Source organism: Geotrypetes seraphini, chromosome 1, assembly GCF_902459505.1.
Source record: "Geotrypetes seraphini chromosome 1, aGeoSer1.1, whole genome shotgun sequence".
Lineage (NCBI taxonomy): Eukaryota > Metazoa > Chordata > Amphibia > Gymnophiona > Dermophiidae > Geotrypetes > Geotrypetes seraphini.
This window is the reverse complement of record NC_047084.1, coordinates 386,045,100-386,061,342: the sequence shown is the minus strand read 5'-3', so window position 1 is coordinate 386,061,342 and position 16,243 is coordinate 386,045,100. Positions and strand designations below refer to the sequence as shown.

Genomic DNA, 16,243 nt, shown 5'->3' with positions numbered 1-16,243 from the left:
ACCCCTACGACCCCCCCACCCCCCTTCCCCGTACCTTTGGTAGTTGGCCGGACAGACGGGAGCCAAACCCGCCTGTCCGGCAGGCAGCCAACGAAGAAATGAGGCCGGATTGGCCCATCCATCCTAAAGCTCCGCCTACTGGTGGGGCCTAAGGCGCGTGGGCCAATCAGAATAGGCCCTGGAGCCTTAGGTCCCACCTGGGGGCGCGGCCTGAGGCACATGGGCCCAACCCGACCATGTGCCTCAGGCCGCGCCCCCAGGTGGGACCTAAGGCTCCAGGGCCTATTCTGATTGGCCCACGCGCCTTAGGCCCCACCAGTAGGCGGAGCTTTAGGATGGATGGGCCAATCCGGCCTCATTTCTTCGTTGGCTGCCTGCCGGACAGGCGGGTTTGGCTCCCGTCTGTCCGGCCAACTACCAAAGGTATGGGGAAGGGGGGTGGGGGGGTCGCCAGGGGGGGTCGCGGGTCGGCTGGGGGGGCGGTCGGAGGTTCTTGGGGGGGGGGGGGGCGGGGGGGGGGGGGGGGTTTGCGTCGAGGGCAGGAGGGCCTGGGATCCCTCCTGCCCGTAATGTAGTGCGGGGTGGGGTTAGGGGGTCGCCGTGGCCAGGAGGGTTTGGGCTCCCTTCTGGCCCAACTACCAAAGGTACGGGGAAGGGGGTGGGGGGGTCGTGGGGGTCGCCAGGGGGGTCGCGGGTCGGCTGGGGGGGCGGTCGGAGGTTCTTGTGGGGGGCGGTCGTTGGGGGGAGGGGGGTTTGCGTCGAGGACAGGAGGGCCTGGGATCCCTCCTGGCCGTAATGTAGTGCGGGGTGGGGTTAGGGGGTCGCCGTGGCCAGGAGGATTTGGGCTCCCTCCTGGCCCGATATTGTTGGGGAGTCGGCGGTCCTTCGGGGGGAGGGATGTATCGGACGTCGGGGGGGGGGGGCATCAGGCTTTCAGGATGGGGACAGACCTTCAAGGGGGGACAGTGCACGGAAGTCAGGGGGGGTGAACGGAGAGTCGGGACAGCGCACGGAAAGTCAGGGCGGGCGAAAGGAGCGTCGGGCAGCATGCGCGGTATACCCGTGAGCGCGGTATACCAAAGTTTTTGTACATATCATCGTGATTTCTGCGCGCTATACCCGTGTGCGCGTTTTATACGGGTGCGCGTTATTTGCGTGAAAATACGGTAATTAAGTTATTGAGCTTTGAAGTTCCTTATATGTTAGTGCTAGTTGCACACAACATATTGATTCATTGATGTACCTATATTGGAAGTTCATAACATATGACATACCGCAGTACCTTTCAGTTCTAAATGGTTTACAAAGGAAATCTAAGAAGAACTGTACTTGCACAGTGAATTATAAACTTATTTAGAAAATTTATCAAATAAGTTTTCAACATCTTTCTAAAAACTTGATAAGAACTAGAACATAAGCATCGCCTCTGCCGAGTGAGACCATAGGTCCATCGTGCCCAGCAGTCCGCTCCCGCGGCGGACCCCCCAGGTCAATGACCTGTAAGTGATCCTTTACTAAGACATTTTATCCTGTATAGTACCCCTCTAATTATACCCTTCAATCCCCTTTTCCTTCAGGAACTCATCCAATCCCTTTTTGAAACCCAAAATCGTACTCTGCTGTACTACCTCCTCTGGAAGCGCATTCCAGGTATCCACTACCCTCTGAGTGAAGAACTTCCTAGCATTTGTTCTGAATCTGTCTCCCTTCAATTTTTTTGAGTGCCCTCTTGCTGAAACTTTTGTCCCAAGAACCCACCTGATAAGCTATGAAAAAATTGTTTGTAAATTTAGTAAGTTTACATAATGTTGGCTTTTTGTCTGGGAATTTAAAATGATTGATGAGATAAGTTGGCATAAGGCCATACAATATAATAAACACAGCCCATTTTAAAAAGTATCCTTGCTTCTATGGGGAGCCAATGTAACATCCGATAATTGTCACATTATCAGACTTTTTCTCAAGTTAAAGATACATTTAACTGCTGTATTCTGAACAAGCTGTAGTCTATTAATATCCTTCTTGTAAGAAACTAAATAGAAACATAGAAACATGATGGCAGATAAAGACCAAATGTCTCATTTAGTCTGCCCATCCGTAGTAACCATTATCTCTTTCTCTCTCCGAGAGATTCCACTTGCCTATCCCAGGCCATCTTTAATTCAGACACAGTCTCTGTCTCCAGCACCTCTTTCGGGAGATTGTTCCATGCATCTACCACACTTTCTGTAAAAAAAAGTATTTCCTTAGATTATGCTGGAGCCTATCACCTCTTAACTTCATCCTATGCCCTCTCATTGCAGTTTCCTTTCAAATGAAAGAAACTCGACTCATGTGCATTTACATTATGTAGGTATTTAAATGTTTCTCAAGAACCACAAAGTAGTAACAAAAAAAACCCAAAAGGCTTCAGCAATGTTACTCACCAGCAGTGGGTTAAACCATAAAGATCTACATTCATAGAAAACGGGTGGAGAAAAAGCCTCAAGGCATATGTATCATAAATCACTTTGGTGTGCATTAGGAAACACAATTTATTAAATGAAACCATCTCAATCAAAACATGTTTTTCTTTCTTATGCAGGTAGAAAACTTGCTGATTAGTAACCAAGGAACTATAAAGCTCTGTGATTTTGGCAGTGCTACTACGATAGCATACTATCCTGACTATAGCTGGTCTGCACAAAAGAGAGCAACTGTTGAGGATGAGGTAAGACATTTTGGGCCTGATTCTAGAAATGACGCCTACCACAGTAAGCACCTGTAAAACAGGCACCTACAGCATGTCAATAACTAGTAGGCGCCATATTTTCTTCTACAGACACCTTAAATGTAGGCCAGCATTTTGCAGGCCTATGTTTAAGGTGTCCAACTCGTGCCTAGGCTAGCCTACGGATTCCTAAGGCCACTTCCAAGGTAAACCACGCCTACACTGACCTTAGGCACCCATAGGTGTGCCTAGACGTCTCCATATGTGCACAAACAAGGCCTACATTGTAGGTGTCCTTCACTCCATTGACTTTTCTTTTTTTTAAAAGTGCATCCTGATTAGTTCATGGGCCCAGTAGGCAGTTGCCTAGGGCCCAAACTTGTCAGGGAGGCTTGCTGAAAGAGGGCAAACAGATGACTAAGCAATTTTTTTTTTTCCCATACGGTGACGGGCCCTCCCCCCGGCATCGACAGCAACTTCAGGAAAGTAAGATCGGCAACACGGCGTGCACCCCCCCTGGCATCGGCGGCAACCGTTATTTTGCAGCTTCCTGTTTCTGCCTGGGCAGTTTGCATCAGAGGGAAGCTCTGGCTGAGCAGCAGCACCGCTTGCAAGATAACGGTTGCCATTGCCGATCTTACTTGATGCCTTTGATGCCTGGGCCCTGGGCCCCGAGCCCATCGCCGTTTGAAAAAATAAAAATAAATCGGAAAGGTGAGTAAGTGTTGTAGTGGTGACCTGCGAAGGTGAGGGGTAGGGAGGGAGATGGGGCTGGGGTGGAGGGAGACAGAAGGTGGCAGTCGGGCAGATGATGGAAGTGGGGAAATCTTAAGGGAGAGAGTGAAGAGGGCAGATGATGGAAGTGGGGAGAATGGAGAGAGAGAAGAGGGCAAATGGATGTCAGTTGAGACGAGAGGGGAGAACAAATGCTGAATGGAAGAACACATACTGAATGGAGAAAATGCTGAATGGAGAAACAGAACACATACTGAATGGAAATACATATTGGATGGAAAGAGGGGATAAAGAAATAGGGCATATGGTTGGGGGGAAAGAAGATAGAGTTAGTGAGATAGTGGAGGGGTGAAGGAAAGGGATGGCAAGCTGTGAGTAGACAGTGAAAAGAGGAAAACTGAAGACTGAAGAGTAAGAAAGAATTTAATTTAGATGGAGGCAGAAAATAGAGAAGGAAGACCAGAGAAGGATAGGGAAGAGAGAGGAGAAAGAGATGCCAAAGAACATGGAAGGAGACAGAGATATCAGATCTGAGTGGAGGAAATGAGAAGACAGAGATGCTAAAAACCACATGGGGGAGGGAAAGAGAGATGCCAGACAATGAGGGGAACAGAGAAGATGATGGATGCCAGAGTGATGGAAGGGAGAGGCAGACAGTTTATGGAAGAGGCATAGAAAGAGAAATCAGACAGTGGATGGAAGAGGCAGAGAGAGGTCAGACAGTGGATGGAAGGAAGAGAATGATAAGAAAATGAGGAAAGCAGAAACCAGACAACAAAGGTAGAAAAAAAATTATATTTGGTTTATTTATTTATTTCTATTTGCTTTAGGATAAAATATTATTGCAACTATGTTGATAATCGTTTTTAATAGAAAATGGAAATAAGGTGATCCTGTTTATTTGAATAATTTTAATACATTTTTTTATTAATTCAGAGACCATAACTCCTTTCCTCAGGTCAGGACAGGGATACTGTAACAGCAGTATAGTTTACTGACCTGAAGAAAGAGGTTTTAACCTCTGAAAGCTAATTGAGAAATGTATTAGTCCAATAAAATGACGGCTACTACATTTTCTTCCCGACATGCCCCATGCCTCCTACCCAAACGCAAAATATAAAGCCCTGCCAGTTGAAGATCTCTTTCTCTAGGAAAGAAGGGGGGGATTTGTTCAGAGATGTTTGGAGGTTGCATAGAAGAAAAACTATGCACTGGTTTGGTAATCTTTTTTGTTTGTTTTTAATTTTAAAATAAAAGAAATAAAGTGGAAATAAGGAAGTAAATAAGAAAATGGGGGTGGTGCCGGACATGATGGGGGCAGGGGTCCCAGTGGATTTGTGTAGCTAGGGGGGCACTCAACAAATTAGTCCTACCCAGGATATGAAGCCTACAGCCACTTTTTAGAATCAGGCTATTTATGTTTAAGTCCTAACTTTACTTTTTGAGAGGGTTCAGAGGAGAGCGACACGTCTGATAAAAGGTATGGAAAACCTGTCATACGCTGAAAGATTGGAGAAGCTGGGTCTCTTTTCCCTGGAGAAGAGGAGACTTAGAGGGGATATGATAGAGACTTATAAGATCATGATGGGCATAGAGAGAGTTGAGAGGGACAGATTCTTCAAACTTTCAAAATATAAAAGAACAAGAGGCCACTCGGAAAAGTTGTTAGGGGACAGATTCAAAACAAATACTAGGATGTTCTTTTTTACCCAACGTGTGGTGGACACCTGGAATGCGCTTCCAGAAGATGTTATAGGACAGAGTACGGTAATGGGGTTTAAGAAGGGATTGGACAATTTCCTACTGGAAAAGGGGATAGAGGGGTATAGATAGAGGATTACTGCACAGGTCCTGGACCTGTTGGGCCACCGCGTGAGCGGACTGCTGGGCAAGATGGACCTCGGGTCTGACCCAGCAGAGGCATTTCTTATGTTCTTATGTTTTTCTCCAGCAACTTGCCTTAATATCTTTTAAACCTCAGAATATTGGGCATATTTCCGCATCCTTTTTGTTCCTGTTTGTTTCATGATAGTCTCTCGGAGCATCACATTGTGTTCATACTATGTAAAGTGTAAACAGCCTTTCCCTATTTCCCAATTTTGATAGGGGTAGCTTCTAAAACAATTCTATAATCATTTTTCACAGTTTCTGAGGATATAGATGAGGTCCCCCACCTCCCCAGCCCCCAAATTGCTAATATTTTAAATTTTTTGTCTTTTTGCTGTTTTTGGCACAAATTAGTGACTGCGGCCTTCTTGGATTTTAAAAATCAATCTTTTTTCTAACTTTTATTTCTGCCTCAAAACCCCTTGATTTGGCACAAAATCATTTGGGATGGACTACCCAGCCCCTAATCTGTTGAATGTTGACTGATTGCACCGGATTGGTGCTGGATCAGTGATTGTGTACTGCATGTGGTAGCGTGGTGGAGGAGGGTGCGGGAGCTTTGGACTTTACTTCCTCTGAGTAATCTTGGGCTGGGGAGATGGCCTGGGTCTGTGCCTTTCAAAGAAAATCTCATCCAGAGGTCATCCTGGAGTCTGGTGCAAAAAGCCTGTGTTCTGAAACTGGAGACTCTTGCCCCGGCACATGTACCTCGTCAGAGCCCTATCATGTTTGCGGATTGGGCCTTTTCACCGAATTAAGAACATAAGAATAGCCTTACTGGGTCACGGTGGCCAATCCAGGTCACTAGTACCTGGCCAAAACCCAAGGAGTAGCAATATTCCACTCTACCGATCCAGGGCAAGCAATGGCTTCCCCCATGTCTTTCTCATTAATAGACTATGGACTTTTCCTCCAGAAACTTGTCCAAACCTTTCTTAAAACCAGCTATGCTATCCATACTTACCACATCCTCTGGCAACGCGTTCCAGAGCTTAACTATTCTATGAGTGAAAAATAAATTCCTCCTATTGGTTTTAAAAGTATCTCCCTGTAACTTTGAGTGTCCCCTAGTCTTTGTAATTTTTGATGGAGTGAAAAATCGATCCACTTATACCTGTTCTACTCCACTCCGGATTTTGTAGACTTCAATCATATCTTCCCTCAGCCGTCTCTTTTCCAAGCTGCCCTAACCGTTCCAAGATCCCTAACCGTTTTAGTCTTTCCTCATACGAGAGGAGTTCCATCCCCTTTACCAATGTCTACATCTACTTTGAATGGGTATGACTAGTATTCCACAATTGTTCCAATTTTTTGGAAGTCACAGAATCAATTTTCAAATTCTTAGATAACAGAACAGGTTTCTGTCACATACTTCTTGTTCTGAAAAACAAAATTTGGATATTGTCCCAGATAGTCCTGAGTATTAGGAAAATGATCAAAAGTGTTGTTTGCAAGGTTAGTCATCATTAGCTCAAATTTGCTCTTGTAGGATGAAACTGTACTCATCATCTCGCCAATGCATTTGTTTTTACCTTGTTGTTCAAGGTTCATATCACTTAGTTTGCCTGTAAAGTCAGCGAGAAATGCCAGATCACATAACCATTCCTCATCTTCCAACTCTGCTTGGTCATCTCCACTCTCCTTCAAAAAACTTCTTATTTAATTCAGTAAATCACAAAATCTCTGCAGAAATTTGTGCCTACTTAGCCACCTTACATCTGTGTTTAAAATGATTTCCACTGCCCCTTCATCAAGAGTAAGATTGAAAAGCCATCTTTGAAGTGATCTTCCATGAACTGAATTTACAATTTTGAAAGTGATGGCCATGACAGTTTTTATATTGAGTCTCTTGCTTGCCTAAACTTGCTGGTGAATGATGCAGTGGTAAGAAAGGAAATCTGGGATGTCGTCATTCTGTCTACAGAAGGCTATGAAACCTTTAACCTCACCTGTCATTGCTCTTGCTCCATCAGTAGTAATGGAAACAAGTCTATGCAATGGAAGATTATACTTTGACACAAAAGAATGGAAAGAACTGAATATTTCCTGACTGGTAGTTCTCCCTTTTAAATAAATCATTCCAAGTAGCTCTTCTTTAACACTGAAGTCTTCAAAAATCATCCAGTTGAAGTGAGAAAGCAACTCAATTTGAAATTTCCTCCAATAATTGTTCAGATGTGTCTCCACACATCTTTTCTATTCAAATCACGACGGTGCTTCTTGACAATTGTACATCTTGAATAGCAGCTATGATCTCTTTCTTATTTTTAAATCCTTCAAAAAGATTGTCAGCTGCTTCAAGAAAACAATCTTTTACAAATTCCCCTTAAGTTAAAGGTTTACATTTCTTTGCGCTCAGGTTGCTGACCTTGAAGGATGCTATGGTTGCATTGACCGAGTAGCCAATTTCGATTTAAGTTCTTTGAGCTTCAATTTACAAATTTCACTTTTGGGTGGAAAATCAGCATCAAACTTATTGCTATGCAGAGCCTTATAATGACGCTCCAGAATGCCCTTTTTGGGCAAGGATACTGGGACATTAACAAATTAGACAGCAACACTTGTCTTTCACCATGATGAATAAGTAGTACATTTCCAATTCATCATGAAAGTGGTAGGTTTTGCTCTTCTTTGGAACACTCATCTTCGTTATACTGGGGTGACTGGATGTAAGAAGGCAAAATCTGCTAAATTAGTATAAACACTGGCTGAATCTGATCCAAAACTGTCACTGTCTCAAAGTATTAAAGATCAAGAGAAACTGAAGACCTCTGGATGATGTGCAATACAAGGACTGGAGATGCCAAAACCACACATGCCGTTCTAAAAGTAAAAATAAGAATTTATCATACTGGCACCAATAATTAAATACCAACAAGTAATTATTTAAAAAACTCAAAATACCTGTCCAGCAAACCAGATAAAATCAAATACCGCCAAACAAGTTCAAATACCACCACACGCGATCTAATAAATTCTGTACACCGTGTAGAATCAACGCAAAGGCTAGGCAAAATAAAATTGCAGAGGCAAGCAAAAGTCATAGTGGTTTGAACCAATTTGAAGGCAAGGCATAGGCAAATTAGAACAAAACTGGAAAAATCCGCCAAAATCACCAAATTCTTGACACTTTATTGTGTCTGCCCAAAAACGTTTAATGAAAGCGAACTATAAAGCAACCAACGACCAGCACACAACACAACAAATACGGTAAGTGCATTCAGGTAAAGCCCGGGCGAATGGATATCGCCTGGTATATAACATACTTCTAAGGGTTGTTGGGGCGGGGGCAGGAATGAGTGATTCTGAGAGGCAAGAGACCAGATATGATGCTAGGCCTGGTGTATCGTCGTAGGGCACGGACAGTGGCCCCCTGGGGTACACACAAACTATTGGCACAAAAACAACAAGCGCCCCTAATACACCCGCAGACAGGGAAAAAAGACAGGCAAAGGATCATCAGCAGCTGCAAGCCCTCGGCAGACAACCTGCCGGCACAAGCTCTATCCTAGCAATGGGGCGAGGAGCTCGAGAGATGGAGCTAAGTGGGGCTGGCAATTTATCTCTGACCCCTCCGCGATCTACAGATAGATTGCAATCTACCTGTTGGACATGTGTGCCTTAGATTATAATCGGCATGAGGATTGTTTCAAAGTGCCATTACACAAACTCATGAAGGAAGCCCTTTTTAAGAAATAGGAGACCCCATTACCTGTCCTAGTAGCTTAATGTAAATTGGACACTTTATACAGAATATAGTTTTGTGCTGGATTTGACAGGCCTCAACTACAACATAATTCTCTAGTACAGTGTTCTTCAACCGCCGGTTCGTGGACTGGTGCCGGTCTGCAGAAATTTTCTACCGGTCCACAGGGCTGACACCTCCATCGGGCCCAAGACAGTGTTCTGCAGCCGCCGGTCCACGGTGCGATCAATGTGGCGTCTTCGGGCCGGCTCCCTTAGTGCTTCAGTGCACAAAGCCATGGGAAGAGGCTCCTACACGCGTCCTGTGCCTGAACTGGAAGCCTTCTCTCTGACATTGCAACATCAGAGGGAAGGCTTCCAGATGAGGCGCGGAACACACACGAGGAGCCGCTACCCACAGCTTTGTGCAATGCAGCACTCAGGGAGCCGGCCTGAAGACGCCGCGTTGACCGCACCGTGGACCGGCCCGAAGATAACACCAGGGGGCAGGCCAGAAGGCAAGGCACAGCATGGAGGGAGGGAGAAAACAATGGTAGGGGGAATGATTTTATTTTTCAATTTAGTGATTGGTTTACATCTGCTATCTGATCAGGAAGAAATGCATTTGTTTCTTTCCCTCTGGGTTTGTACTGCGTGCAGAGTCTTGTATCTTAGGTTTGTTTGTAAATATTAGTACTTTCAGTTTTTGGTCCTGCATTTGTATGGGGTTATCTGTTTTCTGGTAGGAATGAATGTTGAAAAGCATACAGTGTGCTTTGAGTATTTTAATTTTGTGGTTAACCATTATGGGCTCCTTTTACAAAGCCGCGCTAAATTGCCACACACGCTAGCCGCTACTGCCTCCTTTTGAGCAGGCAGTAGATTTCTGGCTAGCGTGTGCTAATCCGGTGCGTGCATTAAAATCACTAGCATTACTTTGTAAAAGGAGCCCTATGTGTTGTTAATATGATTATATTGTGTGTGTGTGTGTGTATATATATGAAAAATGAATGGAAAAAATGTTACAATTAGTACTATTACATTCAGTACCTTGAATGTTTCGATCATGATCCCTCTCATCTCCTCTGTTTGAAGGAGAAAAGATTATCCGCTGGGGAGAATCAACTGCCTGCTTTCTTTTTAAAAACAAGCAGAGGGACCAGCCACCACTATCGGGAGTCCATCAACCCGATCCTGCCGGGTGTCTGAGCTCCCCCCCCCCCCCCCCCCCCCCCCGCAGTCCGTTGGGGAGAATCAACTGCCTGCTTTCTTTTAAAAACAAGCAGAGGGACCAGCCACCACTATCGGGAGCCCATCAACCCGATCCTGCCGGGTGTCTGAGCTCCGCCCCCCCCCCCGCAGTCCGCTGGGGAAAATCAACTGCCTGCTTTCTTTTAAAAACAAGCAGAGGAATCAGCCACCACTATCGGGAGACCATCGACCCGATCCTGCCGAGTATCTGTGCTCCGCCCAATAACTACCTGCTTTTTATTTCCAAGCAGCGGGATCAGCCATCGCCACTACAGAGAGCCCATCGACCCGATCCTGCGATTAAGAACTGCCTGCCTGCATATGTAACTGCTAGGCATATGTTACCATCAGAGTCATACAATTGCTAGATGAAAATTTAACCACTAGATGTATGTGTAATTGGTGTAGTCTTGAATTAGGACTACTTAGGAATTTTTGAGGCATATGTTAATCATTAGAGACACAAATAGCTGTTAAATGCATGAGTAACTGATAGCTGCATGTGTAATTACTAGAGACTTGTCGTAGAACTGCTTAAGATCTATATCCCTTTGGACCACCTTCAAACCCTACACCAATCCAGTCAACAACCATACAAACAATAACTCAAGAATTTACAGGGAAACCATTACACTTTTGTGCTAGGAAGAAATACCATATCCTGCAAACATGAATCTCCTCCTGATTTTCCTGATCTGTGTGCTAATTGGTAACATCAAAGATGTTAACTCCCTCCACCCACAATCACAATCAATCAACTACCCGGATCTCTCACTTTTACACATCTCTATTCCACAAGAAAGCATAACAAATCACATTATTGCTATCTCAAATAAAAGAAGACACCAACGAACCCTTAAAAAAAGAATAAGGCAAGTAAAACCCATCAAAACCAATACCGCTACCAAATTTATCACACCCACATCTGTCCCCTGTGCATACCTTAATACTAGATCTGTCAGGAATAAAGCCTTCCTAATTAATGATTGGATCATTAACAAGCAAATAGCCTGCCTTTTGCTAACTGAAACATGGTTACTATCGGAAGATGATCCAATAATAATTGACCTCCTACCAGACAATTTTAAAATCCTTACGCTAAACCGCGTGGTTAAAAAAGGAGGAGATGGATTTGAGTTCAAACTATTAGATTCCAAAATGAGCGACCAACTAGAAATTCTAGCCTGTAAAATTAGCAACCGTCATCTAGAAGAATCCCTATCATGCATATTATTCTATGTCCCACCAAAAAGCTGGCCAAAAGCCAAAGAAGACTTCTGTGCATTTGTCCTAAACAATTCACTCGATTCTTCTTACAGTATCATCGCAGGAGACATAAACTTACACCTAGATGAAGAGGACAATACAAACGCGAAAGAGTTTAAAAACTTTCTATCCCTACTCAATTACAACCTCCCTCTACCCACACAAACACATGAAAAAGGCCATCAGTTAGATATGGTAGCCATGTCCACAAAATCCCAAACCCTGCCATCTCTATACGTAAAGGCACCTGGTGTCATGATATCTGGTCTGATCATTTTACTTATTATTTCAAGCTAATCTGGTCTTATTCTAAATCTAAAACACGCCCAATAATAAAAAGAGAACATCACACCAGAGGCTATATTAATCCAATAGATTTCTGGTCACAATATGAATTGCAATCAGAGATAGAAGAAGGAATCAATTTCTGGGATCACCCCTATACGCAATAGCAAAAGCAATGCAAATAAATATAACAAATGGTTTGACACCGAACTTCTAAAACTGAAACAACTAGCTAGACAACTAGAAAGAACTTGGAAAAATACAGGAGAACTAACAGACCGTAACAAATGGAGAGCTAACATAAAAATCTACAAACAAATGATAAAAGACAAACGTAAAGCATTCTACTCAATTAAAATCAACTCATCTTGTAATTGTTCACAAGGAATCAAATACAAAAGAGCTATTCAACCTGATCACAAATTTATTTGACACTGCTCGCTACACCACACCCACACACAACTATAAGTTACCCTCTGCAAATGACTTAGCACTACACTTTGATTCGAAAATTAAAAACCTTAGAATTCATTGTTCAACAAACGACCCTAGTGATCATCCGATACCTATCACCCAAGGAAATGATACACCGGCAGACATGATCTGGAGCTCCTTTCAAGATTTAGAGTGGAACAATTACAACAGACTATATAACAAATACTCTAAATCCTATTGCGTTCTGGACTCATGCCCCCCAGAAATCATGAAAGCGGCACCTTTAGTATTTAAACTATCGTTGATGCACTATTTGGCTCATAACCTAAAAACTGGGAAGTTCCTCTCTAATAATGGTCACATAATAATAACCCCAATTCTAAAAAATCAAAAAGAATCTTCAGCTATAATATCCAACTACAGACCAGTAGCATCCATTCCGTTTATTGTAAAAATTATGGAGGGATTGGTACACACCCAACTGATGGATTATCTGGATCAGTTCTCTCTCCTACATGAAACTCAATCCGGTTTTAGACCGTTATTCAGTACTGAGACAGTAATTGCGGCTATTTTAGAAAATCTGCGCCTACTGTTTAGTAAGGGCCTTAATGCCCTGGTTATGCAATTCGATATGAGTTCTGCCTTTGATCTAGTAGACCACGGGAAACTGCTGCAGTGCCTAGACGCCATTGGTATCAGGGACGAGGTGCTGAATTGGTTCCGTGGCTTCCTTATGTCCCGCACTTATCAAGTACGTTTTAATTATGAACTTTCAGATACCTGGAGCAATCCATCCGGTGTGCCACAAGGGTCTCCACTATCGCCATTGCTCTTCAATGTCTACATGTCCTCACTAGACACGCAGCTAACCCAGTTAGGGATAAAACTATTTAGTTATGCAGATGATTTTACGATCATCATCCCATTCGTTTATTCTATCTCTGAAACTATTCCTAAAGCTTCAGAAGCCATAAACGTGATGGAGCACTGGATGACAACCTTTAGGCTCAAACTTAATTCAGAAAAGACAACTTTCTTCATTGCTTCGCCACATCCGCTTGACACCAAATCACCACTATGGATCAATAATCTTAATTACCCTATCCAACCTACCATAAAGATACTAGGTGTAACTGGATCAGTGCCTAACCATGAGAGACCAGGTGGACTCCTTGATCAGAAAGGGATTTTTCACTCTCTGGAAACTCAGATTCATTAAAGCTTATTTCGATACAGTGGCATTCAGAACCCTAGTCCAATCCTTGTACTGAGTCTACTTGACTACTGTAACATTGCCTATTTAGCAATTTCCCAAAAGAACATGCAGCGTTTACAATTGATGCAAAATGCAGCGGTCAAACTGATCTTTGGGCCGAGGAAGTTTGACCACGTGACACCCTACTACCGGCAGCTGCATTGGCTGCCAATGGAGGCGCGCGTAAAGTTTAAATTTGCCTGCTTCTGCTTCAAAGCACTACACGGACTTGCCCCTAAATATATAACTGACCTTTTCGTCTTCTCAGCCAACAGACACAAGAGAAGCTCACATTCCAACTTTATTTCCCCCCCAGTTGTAAACTGAAAAAACACCATGAACATCTTCTCTTGCACCAAGCAGCATCATGGGGTAAAGATCTAGAACAATTGGTTTCGCCCATTACTTATGAGGAATTTAGGAAACGTCTGAAAACACACCTGTTCCTAAAGTATCTAGACAACTGATCCTCTCTTCTCTCTCCCCTCTATAGCGATTAACTTGTTCTATTGATCACTCTCTCCTCAAAAATGGATTTCCTGTCCTATTAACCCTCTTTCTTCCTCCCCTCTTAAAGTCAATCAATTTGTACCTTTGCTTAATCTTTGTAAACCGCATAGAACTTCACAGTATTGCGGTATATAAGCTGTTATTATTATTATTAATAAAAGGCCCAGTTTCTCTAATCTTTCACTGTACGGCAACTCCTTCAGCCCCTTAACCATCTTAGTTGCTCTTCTCTGGACCCTTTCGAGTAGTACCGTTTCCTTCTTCATGTACGGCGACCAGTACTGGACACAGTACTCCAGCTGAGGGATCCCCTTATTTATCATTCCTAGCATTCTGTGTGCCCTTTTTGTCACAGCCGCACATTGCGTGGACGGCTTCATCAACTTGTCGATCAGAACTCCCAAGTCCCTTTCCTGGGAGGTCTCTCCAAATACTGCCCTGGACATCCTGTATTCATTCATGAGATTTTTGTTACCTACATGCATCACTTTACACTTATCCATGTTGAACCTCATCTGCCATGTTGATGCCCATTCCTTGAGCCTGATTATGTCACATTGCAGATCTTCGCAATCCCTCTGTGTCTTCACTACTCTGAATAACTTTGTATCGTCTGCAAATTTAATCACCTCACTCGTCCTACCAATGTCTACATCATTTATAAAGATGTTGAAGAGCACGGGTCCAAGCACCGAGCCCTGTGGCACCCCACTGGTGACGCTCTTCCAGTATGAGTATTGTCCATTTACCCCCACTCTCTGTTTCCTATGATCCAGCCAGTTTTTAATCCACGTATTTCACCCTCGACTCCATGGCTCGCAATTTTCCGAAGTAGTCGTTCATGCGGAACCTTGTCGAACGTCTTCTGAAAATCCAGATATACAATGTCGATCGGGTCGCCTTTGTCTATCTGTTTACTCCCTCAAAGAAGTGCAGCAAGTTTGTCAAACACAATCTGCCTTTGCTAAAACCGTGCTGACTAGTCCTCATCAGCCCATGTCCATCAAGGTGATCAATGATGCGGTCCTTTATCAGCGACTCTACCATCTTTCCCGATACCAAGGTCAGACTCACCGGTATGTAGTTTCCCGGATCTCCCCTCGAACCTTTCTTGAAGATCAGTGTAACATTTGCCACCTTCCAGTCTTCCGGAATCTTTCCCGATTTGATCGACAAATTGGCTGTTAGTTGAAGCAGTTCAGCTATAGTCCCTTTCAGTTCCTTGATGACCCTCGGATGGATGCCATCCGGTCCCGGGGATTTATCGCTCTTAAGCCTATCAATCTGCCTATACACCTCCTCTAGACTGACCGTCAATGCTGTCAGCTTTTCATCTTCATTTCTAGCATATAGCTTAATGGGTTCCAGTATGCTGTGTACATCTTCAGTAAATACAGACGCAAAAAATGTGTTTAGTTTGTTGGAATTGTTTTGTCCTCTTTTAGCGCTCCCTTTATTCCATGGTCATAAACTTTGGGTTCTTGCACCATGGAGAGGCATTGCAAGGACTACAGGGACCAGACGGGTTACACCTGACCAGAAGAGGGAAGAACGTCCTTGGACACCGTCTAGCCCGCCTACTACACAGGGCTTTAAACTAGGTAAGTTGGGGGAGGGTATGGGCACAAACAACCTACCTGGCGTGCTAAGCTGCCAATACTTTTTGAGACTAAGGTAAGTAAACACTGATCTGGGTTAGGGGAGATTATACACACTTTCGAGTCTGGGGTTGGCTCACATAATTCTGGGTCACATTGTAATTCTGGGTCTAAGGGGAGTACACATTGTAATTCTGGGTCTAGAGGGAGTACACATTGTAATTCTGGGTCCAGCGAGAGAACACACATTGCAAATTGTACTAAAGGAGTTCAAGTAGCCCAAGCGGGAATACCCCCACAGGGTACACACATTTCCGAGTCTGGGATAGGAACACACTGTAGTTCTGGGTCTGGGGAGTCCGGGATAGGTGCACGTTATAACTCTGGGTCTAGGGAAAGTACAAAACATACGAATAATGCTAAAGGTGTCCAAGTAGTTCATGCGGGAACATCCCCACTGAGACATAACAAACATACAACATGGGTGCTCAGGGAGTTGTGTGATGTCTTGGCGGAACCGCTATCCGCGCTCTTCAGTCTCTCCCTTAGTACGGGTAACGTCACGTTGGACTGGAAGACGGCTAACGTCATTCCACTCCACAAGAAAGGCTCCAAGATGGAGAC

The 16,243-nt window shown here is 44.0% G+C and overlaps 1 protein-coding gene across 5 annotated transcripts in view; it reads left to right on the top strand.

Annotated features, from left to right (window-relative positions):
* Window positions 1–16,243, top strand: part of GAK (cyclin G associated kinase) — a 652,499-nt gene that overhangs the window by 142,746 nt on the left and 493,510 nt on the right. For all 5 annotated transcript variants that reach the window (XM_033916764.1, XM_033916747.1, XM_033916757.1 and 2 more), the window contains one exon: window positions 2,585–2,710. In XM_033916764.1, the coding sequence (XP_033772655.1) occupies window positions 2,585–2,710 (126 nt within the window). The remainder of the gene's footprint in view (window positions 1–2,584; window positions 2,711–16,243) is intronic.